Below are 25,837 nucleotides of genomic sequence, written 5' to 3' on the forward strand. Positions count from 1 at the left end.
TAAAAGGAATGATCCAGAATATTTTATTTTTCTACATACAACTGTGCTTCTACATAACTACAGACCTCTGGGTCAGCATAGAAACAGAGCTGGAGTGTAATGAAGATGAAATAAACTTTCCCTTTGTTTATTAAACATAAGGCCACTATGGTAGACCATGAGGAATATATTATAAGTCACAAGTGAAAGAAACCACACTCCTCCTGCCTGCTTCTCTCCTCCATGGAAACATGTAACAAGGTTTCTACAAAGCCGACACAACCAGAAGTGTTAAGGAACAAATCTAATTACATTACAGCACACACTTAAGCTCCATTACTCAACATGAGGCACAAGTGAAACTGATGGCATTGCACTATCTATTTTTTTTTTTGTACTGATGATGGCACTACAAATCTACCATGTAATCTAATAGTCAACATTTGGTCCTGACTCAACCAGCAGTGATGCATCAATTGTATACAGCTAATGTAATAGACAGTCAATACTGCCCAATTGATTTTTTCTTTTGTTAAACTCTCTTATTGTACAAGGATCTAAAAACAATGTGTTGCCTGAGCAGCATTCATACCACGCTGTGTCTTGACAAAATATCTGCATGTTGTCCCTGTGGTCAGTGTTAAAAAGCAGTGGCACGACAGAAGGCAAAGACCGGATGATCAACAAAGAATTCTGGGTATGTTTTCTAATCCTAGTTTACAGTAACAGTTTTGCTGTACAAACCCATATTAACAAGTGTTTGGGTGTTCTTACTCGACAGTTAACAACATTTATGGATTTAAGACATTAATCCAATTGGCGAAGAATTTTTTTGTTTTGTTTTTTTTTTGTCCCAAAAACTGACTATTTCTGCACATAATGCAACATCTCATTAGCAAAAAGATTTTGCCATTTGGTTAAAACATAGTCTCTTAAAACCAATGAAAACTCTCCCTTTATAACATTAAATATTCATGTCTAAATAAGTAACCAATAAGTTGACCAATAACCAATATAGTAATATTATTAAGGGTTTACGACCCAAAAACCCAGCTAATCTGCTACATCAGGATTGTGTGGGTGTGATTTGATCAGTGTGTCTGACAGTGACCAAACAACCCACCAACATGTCATCAGATTCAAATGTTGCTAAATCCTGTTTGGTGCACGGAAGTACATTACATCACTTTTTTCCAACTGAGCCCCACCCACTTCAAACCCGCAAGAAAAGCACATAGGAAAAAAAAGAAACAGAAATCTGTGATGTGAAATAACCAAAACTATTCGAATAATCACAGAAAATTGTGTTCATGTAGGACCCCTTTGGCAACAACAAGAAGCCTTTTCAGGGCCTTTAAAACAGGCTATGACATATTCATTAAATGATAAACCTATTAATGGTAGCTCATTTTTAAAGTATACATTATACAATGGTACAATGATTATGCATCACATGCAAAATGCTTGTAACATTTAAATGAGTATACATATGGTAAATCTGCTACACAACTGATTTTCTACTACAGGCTTTTGGATGTATTACATAAAAAAAAAAAATCTTGCACTGCAGTTTATTCAGGACGAAAAAGAATCTCTGCACAGCATGTACTCCACTGAGAGTTCATGATCTTTCTCCTTTCCGTAGCCAATCAGCATCAGGTCAGCGTGGTGACCTCCGGCTGAGCGTAGTTTCCAGTGTCAGTGAGGATGTCTTTACAGCTCTCTGTTAGGAAACACAAAGGACAGAAATACAATGAAACACGGTGACTTATGATATGAGCATAAAAAAGACCTAGGAAATGCACCTAGAGTATAATAGTTTTTGACATAGTGTATTGAAATATCTGTGCTGAATAAAAGCTGACCCCGTTCAGGCTCTGAACCTGTCACTGTAAACTAATAACTATTCTCAATATTAATGCTTGTTTTGTCTGACCAACAGTTCAAAACCTAAAGAAATTAAATTTACATTTATGTAAAATACTAACATTGGAGGATCAGAGACATTTTTGCTTGATAAATGACTTAATGACTTTGATTAATCAATTATGAAAATTGTTGTTTATAATTTCTTGTTTGCAGGTATAATATGCATTTTTACTACTGTATCTACTGTGTCTGTATCTACAGAGTCCCTGCCCTCTGCCCTCTGCCTGTATTTCTCTTTTCTTATTTTTTCTGGTAGGACGTTTATGGGTGTCAGCAAAGAGCCTTTGAGAGTCATGGTTGTGTAACCCCCAGTAAATAGCAGCCAATAACAGCGTGCAGGGTGTGCAGCCCGTTCTTTTGCCAGTGTGTCTGTTTTAGCCCCCCCCCCCCACACACACACACACACACACACACACACACACACAGGAACAGACAAAATGAAGCTCTACATTCACTCATAATTCAACAATGCGGCACATACCAGCGGAGGTGTGCGTTTTTATTTGTGCTTTAGAACGTAACCGCCGTAAAACAATCAGAAAATAACTTTGTCCTCACTGACAGCGCTCCCTCACTCTCTAACCACCGCTGTTCCAGCAGGAGGCTTTTGCTATGACCACCCATGTTTTTAATGGAAACCTATTAGTAGCAATCATCCAGAGGAGCCACTTGGGAATATGGAGGCTCATTCGAGTTCAGAAGCCTTTTCTTTGCTTGTCTGTATACCACATGGATGTATATAACACATACTGCTCCTTTTAGCAGCACTTGAACAGTTTGCCACATCATTCTGCACTCAAAGCAAGGAAACTAGCTTGCGGTTGTGACATCGCTGAGGTAAAGTGCTTTCCACCAGGACAGTGTTTGCATGTATACATTTTGACACTGAGGCCTAACACTGTCACAGACTCCTTGTGACAACTGTAATCACTTCGAATCCACCAATATTTTGTTCCCACTGCAGGGCGGGCGACCATTTCCTGTCACTGATAACCATTAAAGCATCTTCATACCTGCTGCATCCATCTGTTCTTCTCTCTACTTCCTGCCATACTGCTCTGGTGAAATATAATCTATACCTTATATCCTGTAACCCTGGAATTAACCTAACACCATCCCCGATGGGCATAGCTCTGAAGAGCAGAGCCACTGTGTCATAATCTATCTCCATCTAACCAGCTCAAAATGGCTGCAAACACAAGCCTTTTGCATGTTGGACAGAAATGAGTTTTTGATTTTGAACTCTGCTGCAACAGTATTCAACACTGTTAGGAAACAATGAAAGTCTACTTGAGCCCTTTTTGCAGGTAATGTGTACTAAGATGTGTTGTGTATGTGTGAAATGTTGTGAAATTGTTCTAACTGGGATGTCATTATCCACATACTCTCCAGACACAGGGCTGAGAATTGAATTACCCCCCCCCCTTCCCCCTCCCTCTCTCAAAGATTAATAAGGTGTTCTGGCTTTGCTCAGCTTCCCATTGTTTTGTCTCTGCGATCAGAAGAAGCTCGCTTGGCAATTTCATGAGCTGATCAGATAATTTAGCATATTATTAGAGAAGTCAGTGTGAAACCAGGCTGGTGGGTTTTTCTGTGTTTGTGTCCTTTCCACTGTGAATGTGAGTCTGTAAATGGCATATTGACAGATGATTTCCTCCACTGAGCATCACAACATGTCCACAAACATCCCTTCTTCTCATTTATCTGACAGATTTAACTGAGGCTGTGTTTTTGTGTGACAACATGCCATTAACCGACACCAATTTACAACACTCAACACATTCAGGTATTGACAAACATTCAAATACAATTTCCTTGTAATGGGCTGTCAAGAAAAGGGGTGAGTATATAGTTTCATAGCAGCCAAGCTACAGTAAGTGCCACATTTATGTGTTGTTTTTTCTTCGACAGTGATGTGCTAATGAGCTTTGGTAGAAAAATGCATCTCTGTAAAGTGCAGTTTTGCAGGAAAACACCTTCGCTGTTGTTGGGCTGTTTGCAGACGAGAGTCAGAATGTTGACTGGATGGGATGTCTGCTCAGGATGTCGGGAATTAATCCATGACTGCCAAATATAGAGCTTCTTATTAGAAGGGGCTTTTGGGTACTTTGGGAAGCTCAGATGTGAGATCCAGCGGCCATTCAAGCTGAGAGAGATGGCAGGCTGACAGCAGAAGTCAATTGAGGGACTTAAAAGGAGCTTGTTACCTGTTACAGACAGCTCTTTCAATCGTCAAAATTACAAAATATTGGTATTACATTTGAACAATGTCTAATTTAAGTAATCGTCATAGACTGTATAAGGTCACCTCTGAGAAGCAATCTGGATGTCTGCAAGATGACTGAATGAATCCAACTTGCATTACAAACACTTATACTTGAAAGAATGTACTTAAAGCTATAGTGGGTAGTTTCTGTCGCCCCCAATTAGGAATTCAAAGTAATGACAACACCACTGTTGTTGCATCCACAAGACACAAGCCTTCCGTAATCACACACGCACCCCCCAACCCCACCCCTCCCCCACGCAGTTGCTAGTAGCCACTGTGTAAAAACTACACATTGTGGTTTTACGGAGAGTTAAAGCACTTCCTTTTTTTTGTAGACATAACATGTTAATTAGTTAACTTTAGAGGTAGGTAGATTTATTTTACCTTTGGAAAGAGTCAGGCTAGCTGTTTCTTCCTGCTTCAAGTCTAAGCTAGGCTAACCGTGCCCTGGCTGTAGCTTGATGTTTAGAGAACAGACATGAGAGTGGTATCAAACTTCTCATCCAACTCTGCAAAAAAAGCAAAGCTGACTTCCCAAAAAGTCAATCTATCCCTTTAAGCACATGTAATAAGTGTCAGTAACTAATGGCTTATACTTGTATATATGGCTTAAACCTGGTCTTGACAATCAGAATATTCTTGAATACACTGTTCAATTCCCAGAGAGCACCAGCGGAGGAAACACAAAACACCTGACATCATACCAACAGAACCAAATTTGAATTTTCTCAGAGAAGTGAATTAAAACCAAAGTACAGATAAAAAGCAAGCAGTACAATGTGCAACGCTACAAACAGTAAATGTGTATATTCAGGTGTGTACTGATATGTATGTAACTTACCAGTATGGACGTTGGGGTCTCCAGAGGTTAGGAGGAAGCAGGTGGCCTCCTTATTAGTCTTGTCTCGCCCTCTGGAGCACCGCAGGGACCACTTTTCACTGGGGGACAGCGGCTGGGTCAGGCTGCAGCCTTCCTCCTCTGAAAGGGCCACATTTGCATCCCCATTCTGTTTGGAGTCTGACAGGAAGACAAAAACACATGGCGACGTAAATGCCAAAGCTTTTACTGAGACTCCCCCGAGGGCCCAGACAAAGGTATATTGCATAAAATCAGAATTTTTCTGTGATGAAATTCAATTTGTCTGAGATGTTCTAAGGAGTAATTTCATCCCAGTGTAATACTGTCTATATGACTAAGCGTGGCTCATCTGTCAGACTAACTCTGAAAAGCCTCAGGAACTATAAGACTAGAAATACAGTGGCTGCTAAGATACTATTAGGCTAACAAAATTACCATTTATTAAACAAACAGGATCAACAAAATAAAAACCTAATTTATGAATTCAATAATCAGAAGCTTAACAGGTCACTTCACCCAAATTACAAAGTAATAGTAACTAGGTATTTAGTCATGCAGATAGTTTTGGTGATTGAAATTGTATCTGTTCTGCTAACAACACTGAAATATGAATTTTTAAATAATTATTTAAAAATGTAAACATCTCTTACCAGCAACAATGTCCCCATTACTCTGGATAATCCACAGAAAACACTTTAAAGAGAATATTTATGTGGTAGAAAGCTGCTCACAGTGAGGTCTGTAGATTATTGTAGGTAACACTGTGGTAATGGAGACATAATTGTTTAAATTAAAAGGTAATTTTTCAATAATGTGAGCACCACAAATATCATCTTCTTTGTATTGGCTTGGCATCAGAAAAGCTGAGAATTAAAACTTGAGCATATAAAACCAAAGCTATCTGCATGGCTATACCCCAATAGGTAACTGTTTCTTCTGTACTTTGGGTGAAGTGACCCTTTAACATTGCATCGCGACCTGACCTGAGTGGTTCCTGCTGACGTTCTCCTCAGCAGCCAGCGGACATGTGTCACTCTGAGTGCTGTCTCTGTGTGAGTTTGTTTCCGACTTCCCAAACGAGGCGGAGTCTGTCGGAGCGTCTGGGTTAGGGTTGTGCTTCTTCTTCTTTCTCGGCAGCTTCTGTTTGGCCATAGCCAGAGAGTAGTACATCCCAAAGTTATTGACGATGACAGGGACCGGCATGGCGATGGTCAACACCCCGGCCAGCGCGCACAGCGCCCCCACCATCATGCCCAGCCAAGTCTTTGGGTACATGTCTCCGTAGCCCAGTGTCGTCATGGTGACCACGGCCCACCAGAAGCTGATCGGGATGTTCTTGAAGTGTGTGTGGTTGGAGCCTGTGGGGTCGCTGGGACTGGCTCCAATGCGCTCAGCGTAGTATATCATGGTGGCAAAGATGAGTACACCCAGGGCCAAGAAGATGATGAGGAGGAGGAATTCATTTACACTGGCCCGCAGTGTGTGGCCCAGCACGCGTAGGCCTACAAAGTGCCGTGTCAGTTTGAAGATTCGGAGGATCCGAACAAACCGCACCACACGGAGGAAGCCCAGCACGTTGCTGGCAGCTTTGGATGACAGACCCTTCAGGCCCATCTCCAGGTAGAATGGCAGAATGGCCACAAAGTCAATGATGTTGAGCGTGTTCTTGACGAAGACCACCTTGTTTGGGCAGCAGACAATACGCACCAAGAATTCAAATGTGAACCAGACCACACAGACGCCCTCCACCACGGTGAGGATGGGCCTGGTCACCATCTCCTGGCTCTGCACGTTGTTTGTGACATTGCCCACGACAACCTGCTCCGTCCGGTTCTGCAGTTCATTGAAGGCTTCATGGGTCTCCAGGCAGAAAGTGGTGATGGACACCAGGATGAAAAATAGAGAAGCAAATGCCACTCCCTGGACGAGACAGATGAAACAATTAATCAACACAATTTTTTTGTTTATGCCATCCCACAAATTCATAAGCAATCAATACTGTGTTTATTATATCAAGTATTGTTTTGTGCTTCCATTAAAAGCATTGCCTGCATAGCGTGTGCCTCCGGGAAACTATTCTTTAATTCATGCCATGTGTAATTATATTGTAAGACTTCTTTTTATCAAACTGTACCGTATCACCAATAAAAAGACATGGATGTGCCAATCAAGTCTGTAAAGCAGCATGTGTTGATGGATTATTTTCTGGCGGTATCAGAACACACTTTACACAGGCACAAAGAAATATGATAAGACACAAACTTTGACAACATCTAAGTAAGGAAGGATGCAAGTTCATTGTGATGATTCGAAAAAGAGTGTAATTGATAATTAAGCTCATAAAATGTCAATTATTTGATACTGTCATTTTATACCAACCATGCAGCCCAAGTGGAAACCCCAAAAAACATCAAACATAATCTACTTTACAGCATCACTGCCACTGTGCCGCCTCATGACATCCTATCCTCCTATTATATTCTCTTTAACAAATGTTTTTTTTTTATTGTTTTTAACTGCTCTTTAATGTTTTATGTAAAGCACTTGTTGCACCTTGTTGAAATGTGCTATACAGTATATACATCAACCATGGGGCTACTGTGCGTGTTGTGTTTCATATACAGTATATCACACAGAAAATAGTCTCATGGTTCGATTCTCTGTGAACCATCACCTTATCGTGGTGGAGAGGTTTGTGTGTCTCTGTGAACCTGAGGGCTGTGTTGTCTGGAGCTTTGTGCTCCTGGTAGGGTCTCCCAAGGCAAAGTGGTCTCAGGTGAGGGGCCAGACAAAGAATGGTTCAAAAACCCTATGGAAAAACAAGGTAGAGATGGAGTGACCCTGCCCGGAGGAAGCCCAGGAGCCCCGTCTGGAGCCAGGCCCAGACGGCGGGCTCGTCGGCGAGCACCTGGTGGCTGGGTTTGCCACGGAGCCCGACCGGGCACAGCCCGAACAAGCTACGTGGCTCCCATCTCTCCAGTCCATGGGCCCACCACCTGTGGGAGGAACCGCTGGGGTCGGGTGCGCTGCCACATGGGTGGCAGTGAAGGTCAGGGGCCTCGACGGACCAGACCCGGGCAGCAGACGCTCGATCTGGGGACGTGGAACGTCACCTCTCTGTGGGGGAAGGAGCCGGAACTGGTGCCGGAGGTGGAGCGCTACCGGTTACATCTGGTGGGTCTTACCTCTACGCACAGTCTCAGTTCTGGAACCGTACTCCTGGATAGGGGTTGGACTCTTTTCTTCTCCGGAGTTGCCCAGGGTGTGAGGCGCCGGGCGGGTGTGGGGATACTCACAAGCCCCGGCTGGCGCCCGCCACGTTGGAGTTTACCCGGTGGACGAGAGGGTCGCCTCCCCACGCCTGCGGGTTGTGGGGGGGAAAACTCTGACTGTTGTTTGTGCATATGCACCAAACAGGAGTTCGGAGTATTCGGCCTTCTTGGAGACCTTGAGTGGAGTCCTGCATGGGGCGCCAGTGGGGGACTCCATTGTTCTGCTGGGGGACTTCAACGCACGTGGGCAATGATGGAGACACCTGAGAGGCGTGATTGGGAGGAACGGCCTCCCTGATCTAAACCAGAGTGGTTGTTTGTTGTTGGACTTCTGTGCTAGTCATGGATTGTCTATAACGAACACCATGTTCGAACATAGGGATGCTCATAAGTGTACTTGGTACCAGAGCACCCTGGGCAAGGTCAATGATCGATTTCATAATCGTTTCATCTGATCTGAGGCCGTGTGTTTTGGACACTCGGGTGAAAGAGGGGCGGAGCTGTCAACTGATCACCATCTGGTGGTGAGTTGGGTCAGGGGTGGGGAAGACTCTGGACAGACCTGGTAAGCCCAAACGTGTAGTGCGGGTAAATTGGGAACGTCTGGAGGAGGCCCCTGTCTGACAGACTTTCAACTCACACCTCCGGCGGAGCTTTTCGTGCATCCCTGTGGAGGCTGGGGGCATTGAACCCGAGTGGACAATGTTCAAAGTTTCCATTGCTGAAGCTGCGGCGAGGAGCTGTGGTCTTAGGTGCCTCAAGGGGCAGTAACCCACGAACACCGTGGTGGACACCGGTGGTCAGGGAAGCTGTCCGACTGAAGAAGGAGTCTTTCCGGGATATGTTATCCCGGAGGACTCCAAAGGCAGTTGCTGGGTACCAAAGGGCCCGAAGGGCTGCAGGCTCTGCCGTGATAGAGGCAAAGCAGCGGGTGTGGGAGAAGTTTGGAGAAGACTTGGAGAAGGACTTTCGGTCTGCACCAAAGTGCTTCTGGAAAACTGTTCGCCACCTCAGGAGGGGGAAGAGGGGAACCATCCAAGCTGTGTACAGTAAGGATGGGACACTGTTGACCTCAACTCAGGAGGTAATAGGGCGGTGGAAGGAGCACTTTGAGGAACTCCTGAATCCGACTAATACGCCCTCTATGTTAGAGGCAGAGCTGGAGGATAACGGGGGATTGTCGTCGATTTCCCAGGCGGAAGTCACTGATGTAGTCAAAACAACCCCACAGTGGCAAAGCCCCGGGGATTGATGAGATCCGTCCAGAAATGCTTAAGGCTCTGGGTGTGGAGGGGCTGTCCTGGTTGACACGCCTCTTCAACATTGCATGGAAGTCTGGGACGGTGCCAAAGGAGTGGCAGACTGGGGTGGTGGTCCCCTTTTAAAAAGGGGACCAGAGGGTGTGTGCCAATTACAGGGGTATCACACTTCTCAGCCTCCCTGGTAAAGTCTACTCCAAGCTGCTGGAAAGGAGGGTTCGGCCGATAGTCGAATCTCGGGTTGAGGAGGAACAATGCGGATTCCGTCCTGGTCGTGGAACAACGGACCAGCTCTTCACTCTCGCAAGGATCCTGGAGGGAGCCTGGGAGTATGCCCAACTGGTCTACATGTGTTTTGTGGATTTGGAGAAGGCGTATGACCGGGTCCCCCGGGAGATACTGTGGGAGGTGCTGCGGGAGTATGGGGTGAGGGGGTCTCTACTCAGGGCCATCCAATCTCTGTACGACCAAAGTGAGAGCTGTGTCCGGGTTCTCGGCAGTAAGTCGGACTCGTTTCAGGTGAGGGTTGGCCTCCGCCAGGGCTGCGCTTTGTCACCAATCCTGTTTGTAATATTTATGGACAGGATATCGAGGCGTAGTCGGGGTGGGGAGGGGTTGCAGTTCGGTGGGCTGGGGATCTCATCGCTGCTCTTTGCAGATGATGTGGTCCTGATGGCATCATCGGCCTGTGACCTTCAGCACTCACTGGATCGGTTTGCAACCGAGTGTGAAGTGGTTGGGATGAGGATCAACACCTTTAAATCGGAGGCCATGGTTCTCAGCAGGAAACCGATGGAATACTTTCTCCAGGTAGGGAATGAGTCCTTACCCCAAGTGAAGGAGTTCAAGTACCTTGGGGTTTTGTTCGCGAGTGAGGGGACAATGGAGCAGGAGATTGGTCGGAGAATCGGCGCAGCGGGTGCGGTATTACATTCAATCTATCGCACTGTTGTGATGAAAAGAGAGCTGAGCCAGAAGGCAAAGCTCTCGATCTACCGGTCAGTTTTCGTTCCTACCCTCACCTATGGTCATGAAGGCTGGGTCATGACCGAAAGAACGAGATCCAGGGTACAAGCGGCCGAAATGGGTTTCCTCAGGAGGGTGGCTGGCGTCTCCCTGAGAGATAGGGTGAGAAGCTCAGTCATCCGTGAGGAGCTCGGAGTAGAGCCGCTGCTCCTTTGCGTCGAAAGGAGCCAGTTGAGGTGGTTCGGGCATCTGGTAAGGATGCCCCCTGGGCGCCTCCCTAGGGAGGTGTTTCAGGCACGTCCAGCTGGGAGGAGGCCTCGCGGAAGACCCAGGACTAGGTGGAGGGATTATATCTCCAACCTGGCCTGGGAACGCCTCGGGATCCCCCAGTCGGAGCTGGTTAATGTTGCAATTCAAACAAAATGGTGAGTGAGTCAAACCGCTTTTACAACTGATGGGAGCTAAATTGAACAATGTGGCTGCATGGCACAATGGCCGTGCCTGTCTGTGTGTGCTAACTCATACCCATTACTGTCTTATTGTTTACTAAAGCCTGGGAAAATTGTAATTTCTCTCAAACCTTTCTAATCTTTCAGCTGGATAACTGTGCTTTGCGTGCACTCAGCTGTGTTCTCCCTCCGAGGGCCTCTCATATGTCAATCGCCTTTATAGTTTTTGGGTCTGTGATTAGAAAAAAACAAAGGGCCAATAGGGACATTAATTCACTGTGGAACAAATAAAACAAATAAGAACAGGACAGCTTATGGAGTTCAGAGAGCTGGAAGAATATCAGCCCATATTCAGAACAGCATTACTGCACATGTAAATATACAGTATAATACGTATCTGATCTCTATTGAGCACCAGGGCTGGGCAATATGTCGATATTATATTGATATATTGTGATATGAAACTAGATATCGTCTTAGATTTGGGATATCATAATATATCTTAAGTTTTGTATTTTCCTGTTTTTAAAGGTCCAGTGTGTTACGTGTTTAGTTGTTCATTATCAAAATCTGTGTTGCCCGTAAACTTGTCCTTTTTCATGAATATTTACCTCCACCATCAATTCCAAGTATTCCTATTGGCTTGAGATGTTACATTTGCATTCGCTGTCACAAGATAGACTCACAGGTGCTGCTAATGCTGCTAATGGGCATCGTAGCTTCCCGGCCCCGGCAAGTTTGAAGAAGGAAACATGGAGGACATGTATTCAAAATCCAAATTTCAAGAACAGGATTCTTCTTCTTCACCCAGAAAAAGAAAAAGGATATTGAAAAGAGCAAGAGACCTGCTTTTTGAAGCGTGAAAGCTACCGTAGCTGTAATACGTACTTTGAACTGCGTGGTGCGAGAGAGTTGATTGCGATATATGATCTCAACGCTAGATGGGAGAAATTCCTACACATTGGACCTTTAAAGGCTGCATTACAGTAAAGTGATGCCATTTTCGACATCGAGGTATTTGGTCAAGAATATTGTGAGATCTGATTTTTTCCATATGGCCCAGCTGTATTGTGCACCCAGATAATGTGCAGCTTTCTACCATGACAACCTTCTTCAGTGAGCTCTCAGGCGCTCACAGCTCTGATCCCCTGAGAAGATGAGGGAAGAGGGAAGCCTCAGCTCTGCCCCAAGAGGAGCTCAGAGGTCCCCTGTCGCACACGGTTTCCCTGCTGAACATCACTAAGGCAGTGCACAGTGTCTGTGTGTGTGTGTGTGTGTGTGTGTGTGTGTGTGTGTGTGTTACAAGGCTAACTCACGGGAAATATCACAACAAGCCAAACAACAGAGAAACAGCATACAGTAGAAACTAACAGAAACAGGAGCACACAGCTGGATTAGTTACTAATTCAGCATGTTACAGTGACTGGAGATGAGGGTTTTAACCATGTAAAAGGATTTTCCTACACTTCTCTACCAGTTTACAACCAGAATTATTGTGAGCATGAGTATTAAAAGTAACACTACTCATTATACAGCAGAATGTCCCTGTCAGTATTGTATTAATATATATATATATTATAATGGGTACTTATTACTGATTCATTAACCTTTAATGACGTAACTGATCAAACTTAATCTTAACTACTTGATATACTGTTGGAGATGTACTTGTTACCACTACTCAGTGGTCAACATATACATGTGTATATTTCATGTCATTTTTTTCATTATTTATTATTAAGTCTTATTGAATCTTTAAATACTGCATCTGTAAAATAGACTGTGGATTTTTTGCTTGCTTTCATCTGAAAATCCGTGACAATGAATTTGTTTTAACAGCCTTTGTTCACCGAAAAATGTATTAAGTACTCATTACCATGCACTCACAGTTTCTCTAACACATTCACGCAGATGCAAAATACGTTTTCATTGTGTCCTTTCATCCATGATTTCCTATTGTAAAGCTTTTCAGACAAAAGAGCCAGATATACAGTCAGCGCCAAATAATTAAGGTGGGCTCTACCAAACGAGAGGGTTCACCCTCTGTTGAAGCACCTCAGCAAGACCATTTCCAAAGTCAATTAATAAAAGAATTGCCCCAGCTTTTCACCAGTCCTCTCTGGACTTCTTCAGTCCCACGGTGGTTCTTCAACGGTGTACAATTGACCTGAAGAATAACCTGAATAGTGGAGCCCAGTGTAAACATCAGAATAAGAAGTGTTAAAGGACAAATCCGGCGCAAAAATAACCTAGGGGTTAATAACACGTGTACCGAGTCGACTGTTCCCTGGGATATGTTTTCATGCTAATCGAATGTGACCAGTTTTATCGCAAACCGTTAATTACCTTATATCGCTAGTCGTCGGGGCACAGGTAAAGTAAAAAGAAATCGCTATTTTTATACCACTAACAAGGCTCAAAATAGCAACACACTTCCACGGTAGCATAATGAGGGTCCCTACATGTAAACCGAAGCACTGAGAACTTTGTAAGTGTACAGACAGTTTATTAAACAGATAGTTTAGAAAGGCAGTAGCGTTCACGTATACAGGGGGGGCACCATCTTGGGAAAACAGTCACGACCAGTTGAACGACAAACACCATGCTTGAGATATGTTACTGGTTACTGGTTGCACGGCGTTCGTCATTCGACTGGGCTAGGCTAAAGCTAACTCCTTATCGCCAATGTACAGTATCTGGCGGACAAAATGGATTGACAGCAGCTGCGGATTACCATTATGGACTGCAACATCATGATTTTATTGAAAACATGGTAAGAACAGCGGCATTCCCGATAGCGCTATTACGCAAAAAAAAAAATTGTGAATCAATTAAAATGCTTAGAAGATAAGAATCACAATTCTTACATGAAATGATTCTTTCCAACATCTCTAGCTACGTCCATTATTTTATAGTCTATGGTTGGAACGCACCTACTGCTGTAGGTTCAGTTTACACAAAAGCCTCAATGAATGTGTCCGTGTAATGGGTTTCTAAAAACTGTCAAGCTGTTTCATCGTCAATCAGATCTCTGTTTTCGTCTCATGTATCTATTCATTCCAAGTGGGATGAATCATTTTGGTTGAGTATAAATAAACATCTTCTTGCAGCCGAACATATTTTCACACTTTCCTGATTTTGACAAAAACACATCACACAGAAAGGGCTTCTTCGGTAGGACGACAAACCAGCAGCTACCAAAAAAGTCCTGCTGCTGTTCAGATGCTTCTGAAAGGGCCCAACAGGCCCTGACAGCATTCAGTTTACTCAAAAGCAAACGTTTTTTTTTTCAAGAAGTAAACAGAGCTGGGTATCTGCAGCCAGGGGCACCTCTCAGAGAAGGTGCTGGAGGTACTGGCACGACGACAATTTGCTCTGCTCATAAAAGGCACAACAAGGTATAACAATAACACCACAAAGCTTGACCTCACACGTGTTTATGCATCTGGAGGTGTCTGCATGACTGCCTCTTCTCTTGCTGAAAGTATTTTGGGTTTTTTAGTGAAGTGTTTGTCTCTCTGGCTGTTTGTATTCTTATTATTTGCGCGTGTCCATGTCTGCAAGTCTGTCTTGTTCAATACATCTTGCAGCATTTAAATGTGTCTGTATGGTTTATTTAAGGCCTGACACAAAGGGAGACCACAATATCATGTTTATGGCTGAATGGTGGGAACTTTAAACACAGTCACAGTGTTGGAGTGATTGCCATAATGTCTCTTTGCCACCACAGAGTGTTTCCATGTTAGTCAGCTGAGCCTGCTAATGTTATGATGAATGTTCACACTGAGATTTCCTAGGAATGTAAATGTAGCTTCTGCAATCTTCCTGAGGGTTAAAGCTGATACAAGCACTACATGTATATAGTATTATCTATGTAACGTATTTGCTAGTATATCTTTTCTCCTAATTTCTATCCAGTTACTTCCTCCATGGTCGGTTTCTTGTGCTGCTGTAATAGTAAACTTCCCTCCTGAGGATCAATAAAGTTGCATTTTAGATTTTTTTTTTATAGTACATTTACTGCAATTTTAAGATAAATGCACTTTACAGTGTCTTTGAGAGTTTCCATTTTATAAATCTCACCACTGAAATAATGAATGATCTATATAATATAATATAAATATATTTATAATATAAAAGTCTCTGAGCACTATACGTACAGGAGTAGAGCATAGTGAAGCCTCTGATGATATGTAATGCCAACACTGGTGCCAAAAAGAAATTGATCCGAGGTCCTCAGGTGTCAGCGGACGTGATGGGACTCCCCAGCTGCTGCACAGTGACGCAGGTTCCCCCGAGGGGACAGCCGACCGGTCCCAGCTGAGAAAATCAGAGCGGCAGGGAGCGAGACAGGACGGGCAGCAGGCTGTGCGTCAGTGTGCAGCAGCTGGGGAGTCCCATCACGTCCATCACCTCCAGCTGTTCAGCATTTCGCTCTGTTACTAACACTGATACGCAAGAACCACAACAACAAGCCTTGTGAGAAGTCAGCAGCTGCAAAGCCACTTCTGATGATTTCTTGGAATTTGTGTCACACTTATTTAGAGTCGGTCCACCTGAGGATGGAGGAGAACTTATGTCCACTACTCAGCTGTGCTTCTCCTGGGTATCTGTAAATAAGTTATTCATGGTCACATGTTTATATTTCATGGAACCAGAAGCGGGGAAAATGGTAGGAATGTGAAGTTGAGTAACTTTCAGCTTTATCAACCTTCATCATCAATCAATGAAATGCAGAAGGAATAGGAGTCTGCCAAATCCAAAAACCACCACCTACAACATAAAAGATCAGTGCTGAAGACCTTCCTACACAGAGCAGAACATCTCATTAACGAGGAGGATATCGTTGATGATGAGAGCAACATCAGCTGTCTGTAAACACCACACCAAAGCCGGCCGCAGCATCGACAGAAAAGAGGTCAAAGGTTATCATCCAGGAGTCAGTGGACAACCGGAGAAAGATCAGGCCAACCACATCCGACGGCAGAGACCATTTTTGAACAGAAACAGGTATACAAACAATCTGTTCGATACACCATTGTGTGACTTAAGTTTCATACTTGAGATGACAACTGAGAATAAGCTATCCTGATGAAGACCCTGAGATTTACTGCAGTTGAAGATTCTGTAGAAAAAATCCAGAAAATTAACTTTGTGCTGAAACTTTATTTTGTCAAAATCCAAAGACTACTGAAAAGGTTACACTTAGTGACTTAAGTGTATGTTAAAATTTCAACAAGCGGAACGTTCTGTCTCAAAACAAAAGTACAGGCTGGAAAGTAAATAAATCATTAAAAATTCATGGGTGTCAGAGGGTAAAAAAATAAATACTTATTTATAAATAAGTAAATCACATTGACGATTGTCAGGAGAAGTTGCACCTCAAATACCAACAGTCCACCTCCCTGATCATTGCTCTTTGGTTTAGGTGGAAGTAAGATATTTTCAGTAATGTTTATTTAGTGATTTTTTTTCTACACAAAAAAAGTCTGCAACTCTGTGTATACTTTGTGATGCATTCGCTGACCTCACAGCAACACAGCCAATCTATTTTCAGCAAACAGCTTTGAACCGAGCAGAATAAACAACCAACATAATCACACAGGATTACATCCCTCTTGGCCTGAAAATTCAAAGTCTCAAATCAAATCCTGTGTTCCACTCGCCGAGCAGCACATTTCAGCGCAGTGAAAGACGGGCCCAGAGGAACTAGAGGTTCTGCTCATAATGCTCCTTTATTATTTATCAGCTGGGTGTAACACCGAGGCAAAATGTGACGTTTCAGCCCTAAAAGCGGAAATGAGGTTCTGATGAAGATGTGGTGACATTTCAGAAATTAATACATTGATGTTCCCTTAAGACAAAGATGAGATGTCTATATTTTAGTTCTTATTAGGGTTGGACTTTCCACCCAAATGTATCAATACTAGTAAAATACTGATACAACATTAATTAAATCTGTACATATCGACATTTAATCTTTACACATTTAAAACAAGGATGAATGTCTTTAAACATCTCAAATTTGACAGTATCTAACCTGGTTAAAGGAGAATTCCGTTCGATTTCAACACGTAGCTCTGTTGTTTGTAAATTTGGAGTGCTGTCAGTAGCGAGAAAAACGAAAACAAATCGGTGTTGCCTTCACCGTGTTGTCCTTCTTCTAGCGTTAGCACCCAGGAGGCTGAAACGGGCAAGTTTTAAATGTGTTTTTAGCCTCTTAACATGCTCAAAATGTAATTACAAGTGCCTACCCATGAAGTGATTCCTTCCGAGTGAACACAGTGAATCTGACTGCAGTAGATGTGAAAGAAATGCATAAAATGTGTGCTAATTCAGCTCTGTTTAGTTCCGGTGTTGAGACGGCAAGACGAGTGCTTCGGGACCGTCTACAAACTACAACACCGAAAAGAGATGCAAATATATTTTCAAAAATAGGCATATGCTTATTTTTTAAAAGGTCCCATGGCATGAAAATTTCACTTTATGAGGATTTTTACATTAATATGCGTTCCCCCAGCCTGCCTATGGTCCCCCAGTGGCTAGAAATGGTGATAGGTGTAAACCGAGCCCTGGGTATCCTGCTCTGCCTTTGAGAAAATGAAAGCTCAGATGGGCCGATCTGGAATCTTGCTCCTTATAAGGTCATAAGGAGCAAGATTACCTCCCCTTTCTCTGCTTTGCCCGCCCAGAGAATTTGGCCCACCCATGAGAGAGAGACATCATGGCTTTCAAACGAGCAAAGTGGCAGTTGGTCAAGGCCACACCCCCACCCTCCACCTCGCCCCCCCTCTCTTTTCCTCAATAGCTACAGACACAGAAATGGCACATACTAAGGAAAGCTCATTGTGGGACTGGCTCTAGTGGCTGTAATTCTGCACCAAGGCTGAATTTCAGGAAATAGACTTCAATACAGTATTAGGGGACCACTAAGGTCTATATAAAAGCATCCAAAGAGCACCATGTCATGGGACCTTTAAAAGTAAGCGCTGTAGTACAATTAGCAGGAGACAAGTTATAATTGAGGTAAGTTTGGAGACACTACCTTATTTAATCATTAAATTAATAAATACATTTGTATCTTTTCGGTGTTGTAGTTTGTAGACGGTCCCGAAGCACTCGTCTTGCCGTCTCAACACCGGAACTAAACAGAGCTGAATAAGCACACATTTTATGCATTTTTTTCACATCTACTGCAGTCAGATTCACTGTGTTCACTCGGAAGGAATCACTTCACATGGGTAGGCACTTGTAATTACATTTCGAACATGTTAAGAGGCTAAAAAAAACATTTAAAACTTGCCCAGTGTCAGCCTCCTGGGTGCTAACGCTAGCAGGAGGATAACACGGTGAAGGCAACACCGATTGTTTTTGTTTTTCTCACTACTGACAGCACTCCAAATTTACAAACAACAGAGCAACGTGTTGAAATCAACCAGAATTTGCCTTTAATGAATCAGAAAGTAAATGTCAATCAATGATAATGTGTAAAATCTGAACAAATTAAAAGTAAAACCGCATCTTATATTGCCAAATAGATGGAAATGTAGACTCCACATAATGTGTTTCAGACCTCAACAATCCCACAATCGTTAAACCCTTGGTCCCCAGACAAATACAAATGGATTTCGTTCTCTACCGTGGATACAATATGTTGCTCTTTTTTGTGGGAAAGGCAGTTTTAATTGCTCACCACTGTTAACAAGTTGCAGCCCATTACCACAGTGGTGATTAATTACAGGCAGCAGTGCCATGGAATTAATGAAATATTGCACATGGGAAGATTGAACAAAGTTATCTCATCTGAGCATGTTAATGTCAAGTCTAATTGTCACATGTAACTAAACTGAGATTACAAAGCCTGGTACACTTTCAGTGCCATGGAGCTCTCCAGGTGTTTAAATGTGTTTATTTCCATAGTATTAGAACAATTATGTGTTTTTATTGCTTTGGCTCTGTGCTTCAGCGAGTTTAAAACAATCACTATGAAGTTAATGGTCTGACCTTCAGCTTTAAAAGATATTTGAGAGTGTTCACGTCCATATTTGGTGAACAGGGTAGACATTGTAGACCCCCACATTTAGGACAATGCAGCAAGTAAGTGATCCTAAATATGCAGACAGGTCAGCCAAGAAGGTTTTATTGTCAAACTAAAGTCATTAGTCACCTGATGTCAATCCATCTGAACATGAGTTTCACTTTGTGAAGTCCAGACTGAAGGCAAAACGCCCCTAAACAAGCAAGGATATGAAATTGGTTGCAGTAAATGCCTGGCTAAGCATCCTGATGTCTCTGAGACATAAACTTCAGCCAGTAGTTGATTATAAAGGGTTCACAACCAAATATGAATTAAGACAACTTGGCATTAAGGGTATTTTATTTTTCTGCCCCTTAAAATTGAAGGACTGTGTTGAGTCTACAGCCATGCTAGTGGCTCTGTGGCACTAAATGCTAACGTGAGTGTGCCAATATGCTCACAGTGACAATGCTAACATGCTGATGTTTAGCAGGTTTAATGTTTACTTGTCATTGCCACCCTTTTAGTTTAATGGTAGAATGCTAACGCAAAGTACAGTTAGGATTGATGGAAGAAAAAAAAAAGGATTGGAAGCATTAAAAGTTTGACTTGTTGATGGCGCTAAATGAAAAAGAGTCAGGGGATCAGCAAAGTTATTTCCCCAATATCTAGCAATGGAAATTCATCAAAGAGTTGTTGAAGAATTTCACTCAAAACCACAAATGCCAACCTCATGGTGGCGCTTGAGGAAAGGTCAGGGGCGCCTAGCATGACCAACAAGGACTACAATTCATACAATGTTCATCTGATGTGAATGTACACACCCTCAGCTGAGAGTCAGCACTTCAGTCATTACTGTTTTAGTACCTTCTGTATAAGCAGCTGCATATGATCCTCATGTCGATTTGTAAATGGTGCCATCATCAGAATAGAGGCTTCATGTGGCGACTTTTACAGAGCTGCACCTCAAATCTTATCGATATAGTGGAGGAGAATGTGGCTGGAATGATGGACAGATTAACCTCCCTCCGGCTTTCAAGAATCACATTACCTGAGAGAAGCTCAGAGGCTCTTTGAAATAAAAAAGCCATAAAGGTAACATGAGTCCCTCAAAATGCACTCTGCATCCTCTCAGAATGCACACAGAGCAAACATGCGTATATGAATCAGCTGGAGAGGAAATGGACAAAGAACATTATGACCGGGTCAATATGGCTCTGCCATCACTCGTTATTACCAACATGGCATCATGACTTTGCGTCAATTCATGAAATCAGTCTGTTATTACATACTTCCAGACTCATATCTACACTGCTGTTTCCAGTGTTGGGAAAGTTTCACTTCAGTTCACAAATTTTAAAATGAACTAGTTCAGTTCATACTTCAAAATTTTGAACTAAGTTCACAGTTCCAAAAATGAACTAGTTCATAGTTCTTTTTTTCCATATGTTGGTGCGATTCCAAAATTATTGCCACAGCCCATATAAAACCACAGACAGCAATTATTTTATCAGTTTTAACACTGAAATTATGCGTCAGATTTCATCTTCATATCTAATCAGTTCAATGTGCCGTTTCAGGTTTGCTGTGGATGTGACTGAAGTGCGGATTTTCTTTTTGAAAGCCGGCGGGCAAAATTTGCACAGAAATGTAAGATTTTTCGCATCCTCACCGACCTTGTCATAAAACTCGTTGAAATTATCATACGAAGCCTCCTTGCTGCTTCGTCGCCTCCATACTCCATGCTGACACTGTTGGCTGGTGTTGCCAGATCAGGTGTTTTTTCTGCTACATATTAAGGCCTGTTTACGGTGTGTTCTAGCCGGTTTTTCACCTGGAAGGCTCTATAGAAATCTGGCACCCTATTGAACTAAGTTAAACTGAGAGAGCGTGCCGTTCACAGACACCAGAATGAACAAGTTCACAGTAATGTTCATCAGACAGTAATACAGTACGTTCAGTTCACATTCGCCCAAAATATGAACGAGTTCATGAACTATTGTTCAATGAACGCGTTCAGGCACAACACTGGCTGTTTCGCGATAGAACTTTGTAAATCCTGATTGATTCATTTACAAATATTAAATGGTGAGAGACAGACGTGATGAACTGGCAGGCAGTGCGTGGTCATCTTCAGATGGCAGCTGTGACTCAGAGATGTCGGCTGTTCTACAGTGACAGCCTGCAAATGCCACCTGGACGTGAAGCTTAAATAAACACTATTTGTATTGTGACTGGCATTTAATAAGAACACTACACTTCTGCAACACTGTGGGAGCCTCTGAATAGACCATTCAACTCTACAAACAGAAATTAGAGTGAGGATCAGTCACTCTCTTTTTCTTTTTGACCGCTGAAAGCTCCTGGCCCTTTGCCTGAAAACTCCTGCTATAGTGACACTCTATACTTGCTTTCACGTTTACTTCATTAGGCTCTTTGCTGCTTTTGTTGCTAAGCCATTAGGCATAGCATACTTTCAAATGCTTACAAATGGTTGATGTCCCCTGTGGAAGAAATGAGAGCAAATTTGTTTGAATAGAAACATAGAAACATTTATTTTATCGATAAACCAACCAGAAGTGTATCTTGTTTGTCGTGATGAAATGAGAAACTGAGATAGATTTTTGAGGTGTTTGTATATGTTAAAATCATAAATAAATGACATTTAAATTTTGACATGACGATCTTTAAAAAAATAAATAAAAATACTATTTACAAATTAGCAATGGATTTTATTTTTGCCTATATGTGTATTTGCACCTAGTCCTGGGTCTTCCCTATATCTCCACCCTGGCCTGTGAACGCCTCGGGATCCCCCAGTTGGAGCTGGTTAATGTGGCTCGGGAAAGGGAAGTTTGGGGTCCCCTGCTGGAGCTGCTGCCCCCGCGACCTGACCCCAACGAAGATGGATGGATGGTGTATTTGCACCCCATTCTTCTGCTTATGAGACACTGTACATGAATGCACACTCCTGTAGCCTTTCAAACACTTGTGTTGAAAGGACCTGAGTGAAAACCTTGACCAACATGTGTAGGAAAACTTCAGCAACACAGTGTTGTTTGTTATGACACAGCATTTTCTTTATTTTCAGCATTTTTAGTACAGTTTCATAACATATATGAAAACCTGCTATAGCAACATTTAATTGTCTGTAGAGAGTGCAGGTTTTGTAATGCATTATAAGAAGTGATTTAACTTTTTTTTTACTTTACCTGGGAGCTGAATAAATGCATTTGTTTATGGCTTCTAACTATAATATATAAGTAAGAAGCTGAATTAGCACAAAGATACATTCATTTTAATGTTGTTTAGGGTCCTGGGGGTCCAAGGGCCTTTTGAACAGCTCAAAAAACATACTTAACATTGTTTTATTAAGCTGATGTCACTGCTTACTATGTTTTAGAAGGCCTCTATAGAAACATTGTCACATCATCGTTACATTTTTAACACGGCATTACCCCTCCCAAACCCAGTACATCTTTTTGGATGGTATGTTCATAAGAGGTCTAATAGTTAGGGAGTGACCCCAAACACAACTGACTACATAGATAAAATACTGTAGATTTCTGTCTGTGAGTTTTTTCAAAGACTAGAAGAAAACTATACTCACTGCCTTGCAGTTGTATGCCTCCGCCATAGTAAAGACCTTTAATAAAAGTCAAATTTCCGATTTTGTGCTCAAACGAAAAAAAAGGAAAGTTTCATCCAATTTTGATATTTTCAACTGAAGCAAATTATGTGACCTGGAAGTGATGTCTACTAGGACGCTATATGGCACGCAAAACTAATAAAAAGAAGAAGTAATATCCAAGGGGGTAATCTTCACTTCAGAACTCGAACCTCCTGTGGCGCCATTTTGATGCTACAAAGCAATCACGTCCCGTTAGCATTCCACTGACTGCCATTCATTTTGACGTCACTTTGACAGCGAATAACTTTACATCTGAAGCGTTTAAAGACTCTATTTGTCCAATGTTTATTTCTAAAAAAACACGACAATGTTTTCTCTCTCATTGGAGGCTGCGCAGTACGGAAAAGTGCTTCTAATATCCTTCACTGGTCTCCGTCCAGAGCAACGGGATCTGTTGGTCCATTCTTATATACTGTCTATGCTGGTAATATCATTGGCCAGGACTGGAGGAATATTCTGTCATTATGATGCAGCTTTTTGATGATGGCAAAACACATACAGAGATTTACACTGCGCTACATTAAGGTGTCCCAATATGCTCGGAAAAGCCAATAATATGACGGTAAATCAAACGCTCCCACGAGTTTAATCATAGATATATGGAGTTTAATATTGTGATCATACAGTTACCAACTAAATAAAAGTTATAATCAAACTGTAACGTTATTCATATTGTGGAGCAATTTGCTCTTAGAGAATTTCTAGTCGCTCCCTTTTTAGTCTGCCAGCCAACTTAAGCTAACGTTAGCTTGGTAAAGATCGTGGGATTTCCAAACTTAATAATTACCACACATGTATACGCAAAACTGCTTTGCTAGCTTAATCGCGTTGTAATTGTAAAATCGAGTTGTAATCTGTTTTTTCATCTTGGTTTTGGAAACGACTATTGAGAAAACAAGTCTTTATTGCTTTTTGATTTTATTTTGAAAAACGAATGAACGCATATTACAGAGGTTAGCTGTAGGCTAACTGATGCCTGATTGGCTGAACTTTGTAGGGACACCTGTTTGATTACGGATTAGGACAACGTGCGCTTTTTTTTTCCTAAATGGAAATCAATTGCATGTTTTATGGTTTTGCACTTACATGTGCCCATTAAAGTACAAAAAACACCTGGTGAACTCACCCTGGCTGCTCTGGACGAGTACGGGTCGTCAAACAAGGCCCAGACCTTTGGCTGCCAAACTTCGCAGCAGCCCCTCGACCTGTCGGGACAGTCCTCGATGCCGAACCGCCTCGGCATCTCTCTGTCGTCGTCGGTCTCCGGGTCCGGCGGTTCAAATGTCTCCAGAGCCTCCTCAGCGTCCCGGTGCTGCCGGTAGGTCATCCAGCAGCACGGCTCCACGTCGGTCTCGTCAATCCCCCAAAACGCCAGCTCTTCCTCGAAGAGCGGCCCACAGACGTCGGCCGGGCAGTGCAGCTTGCCGGTTCGGTAGTAGTTCAGCACGTAGGCAAAGATGCCCGGGTGTCTGTCGAAGAATAACTCGGCACTCGGGGGCGCAGCGTCCGAGTTGACCTGCAGGTCCGGGTCTGCCAGCCATGCCAGGCGGGTGCCCGGCAGGGTCCTGAGGGTGCTCTTGTAGGTTTCATGTCGAGTGCCGCCCACGTTGATGATAATTTTGTCCGAGTCTTCCCCTCTGTACATCTCCTCCTTCAGACATGTTTTAGATGGAGGTTTGTTGCCTGACTTGCGCCCCCGGTAAGACGAAACGCACACCGAGCTTATCATTTAGAAGCAGCTAGGGACCTTGTGGCTGCTCGCCCTTCCGTTACAAGCTGGTGTCCACTCGTACCAAGAACTCAATAAATGAACGCAAAGTCCGCACTCATTTCAGACCCCACTCTAAAAAATAACAGCATAAAACGATCCAAACAGCGTCAAAGTGAGACGCTCAATAAAAACCACCTGTTACAAAACTCCGTCTGTTGTCTCAACAAAACGCAGGTGGTCACTTAATGTGTGTTTTTTAAATGTTTTCTTCGAATAGATTGTACAATATGACTTAGGCTAAATGAATGCTTCCAGATGTTGCACTTATTTCCGCTGGTGAAAACAAGTTGCAAAAAAAAATATACGTGCATATATGGCTGAACCACTTAGCAACTCCTCACCCCCCTTTTTTGACAAATGTTATCCAAATAATGCAACGCCAAAATGCACAACTATTCCTGACAACTTTTCTCTTCTCAAAACAAGGAGGAAGCCTGACAATGATCCAGTCACGCATTTAATCACGCGCTGAGATATTCCTCCAGTTCTCCCTGCTCATCTCGCGTGCCAGATGTGGGGTTGTTTTCCAGCTGGGGATCTGTTGCTTTTTTCACAAGTAGCCTATCTTCCCTTAGCGACACAGCCCGGTTGGATGGTGCGTTCAACAACAGGCTCGGCAGTTTAACTCTTTGGCTGCTGGCGGAGGTTAGCGCATTAGTGAACCACTCCCTCTAATCAGAACGTGTGTGTGTGTGTGTGTGTGTGTGTGTGTGTGTGTGTGTGTGTGTGTGTGTGTGTGTGTGTGTGTGTGTGTGTGGGAGGCTGGGGGGGGGGGGGGGGGGTGGTAATATTTTACATATTCAGGTCTGCACTGGTACAGGTGTTTGATAGACTATATGTTCACTCCTGCATGTGAAAATGTAAGGGGCATATTGTACTTGAACAAACTGGACTAGTAGGCTAAAAATAGATTAAGTGCCCACTACTACAGTTAACTAGTTTACTGTCATTTCCAGTAAAAAGCAACTAAAGTGTGATCTAACAGTTAGCTTTCAGGCCTCAGTGTGTTTAAAGAACTCATGCTGAAACTTAGACTGCCACCTGGTGGATCTTTCAGTGAAAAGTGAGCCTGTTTGAAAGAACCATGCAGAAGTAAAGAATTATCATTTGGTAAATCAACAGCAGTGGAGGGAGTGGTTGCTTTACTTATTCTAGATAAAAGTAGCAATACCACAATGTAAAAATACAATTGAACGCACTGCATTCAAAAGATTACTTAAAGGGGAACTCAACTGATTTTACCCATCAAAGTCTGTTTACAGGTGTTGGGGAGTAGCTTAGGCCTATGTTAAAGGGATATTTCACCGTTGGAAAGACGAATATATCTTTAAATTGGGTCACTTATGTAGTAGAAATGTGAATTTTTTTTAGAAATT

The 25,837-nt window shown here is 42.8% G+C and overlaps 1 protein-coding gene across 1 annotated transcript; it reads right to left on the minus strand.

The window, feature by feature from the left end:
• On the minus strand, positions 1–25,081 carry kcnc4 (potassium voltage-gated channel, Shaw-related subfamily, member 4). Its single transcript, XM_028582885.1, has 4 exons — positions 23,817–25,081; positions 6,020–6,956; positions 5,019–5,195; positions 1–1,702 (listed from the first exon to the last, which is right to left on the minus strand). Exons 1-4 carry the CDS (start codon positions 24,417–24,419, stop codon positions 1,635–1,637), a joined length of 1,785 nt encoding a protein of 594 aa, XP_028438686.1. The 5' UTR covers positions 24,420–25,081; the 3' UTR covers positions 1–1,634.
• Between the last annotated feature and the right edge of the window lie 756 nt (positions 25,082–25,837).

This window comes from Perca flavescens, chromosome 7 (genome assembly GCF_004354835.1).
Source record: "Perca flavescens isolate YP-PL-M2 chromosome 7, PFLA_1.0, whole genome shotgun sequence".
Lineage (NCBI taxonomy): Eukaryota > Metazoa > Chordata > Actinopteri > Perciformes > Percidae > Perca > Perca flavescens.

Bases quoted from the DNA above. Each gene is read 5' to 3' on its own strand.
- kcnc4 (XM_028582885.1), bottom strand. From the start codon at position 24,419: ATGATAAGCTCGGTGTGCGTTTCGTCTTACCGGGGGCGCAAGTCAGGC. The intron at 5,196-6,019 runs GTCAGGTCGCGA...TCTTCCTGTCAG, and splicing joins CGTCAGCAGGAACCACTCAG to ACTCCAAACAGAATGGGGAT. The intron at 1,703-5,018 runs GTAAGTTACATA...GTTTCCTAACAG, and splicing joins AGACCCCAACGTCCATACTG to AGAGCTGTAAAGACATCCTC.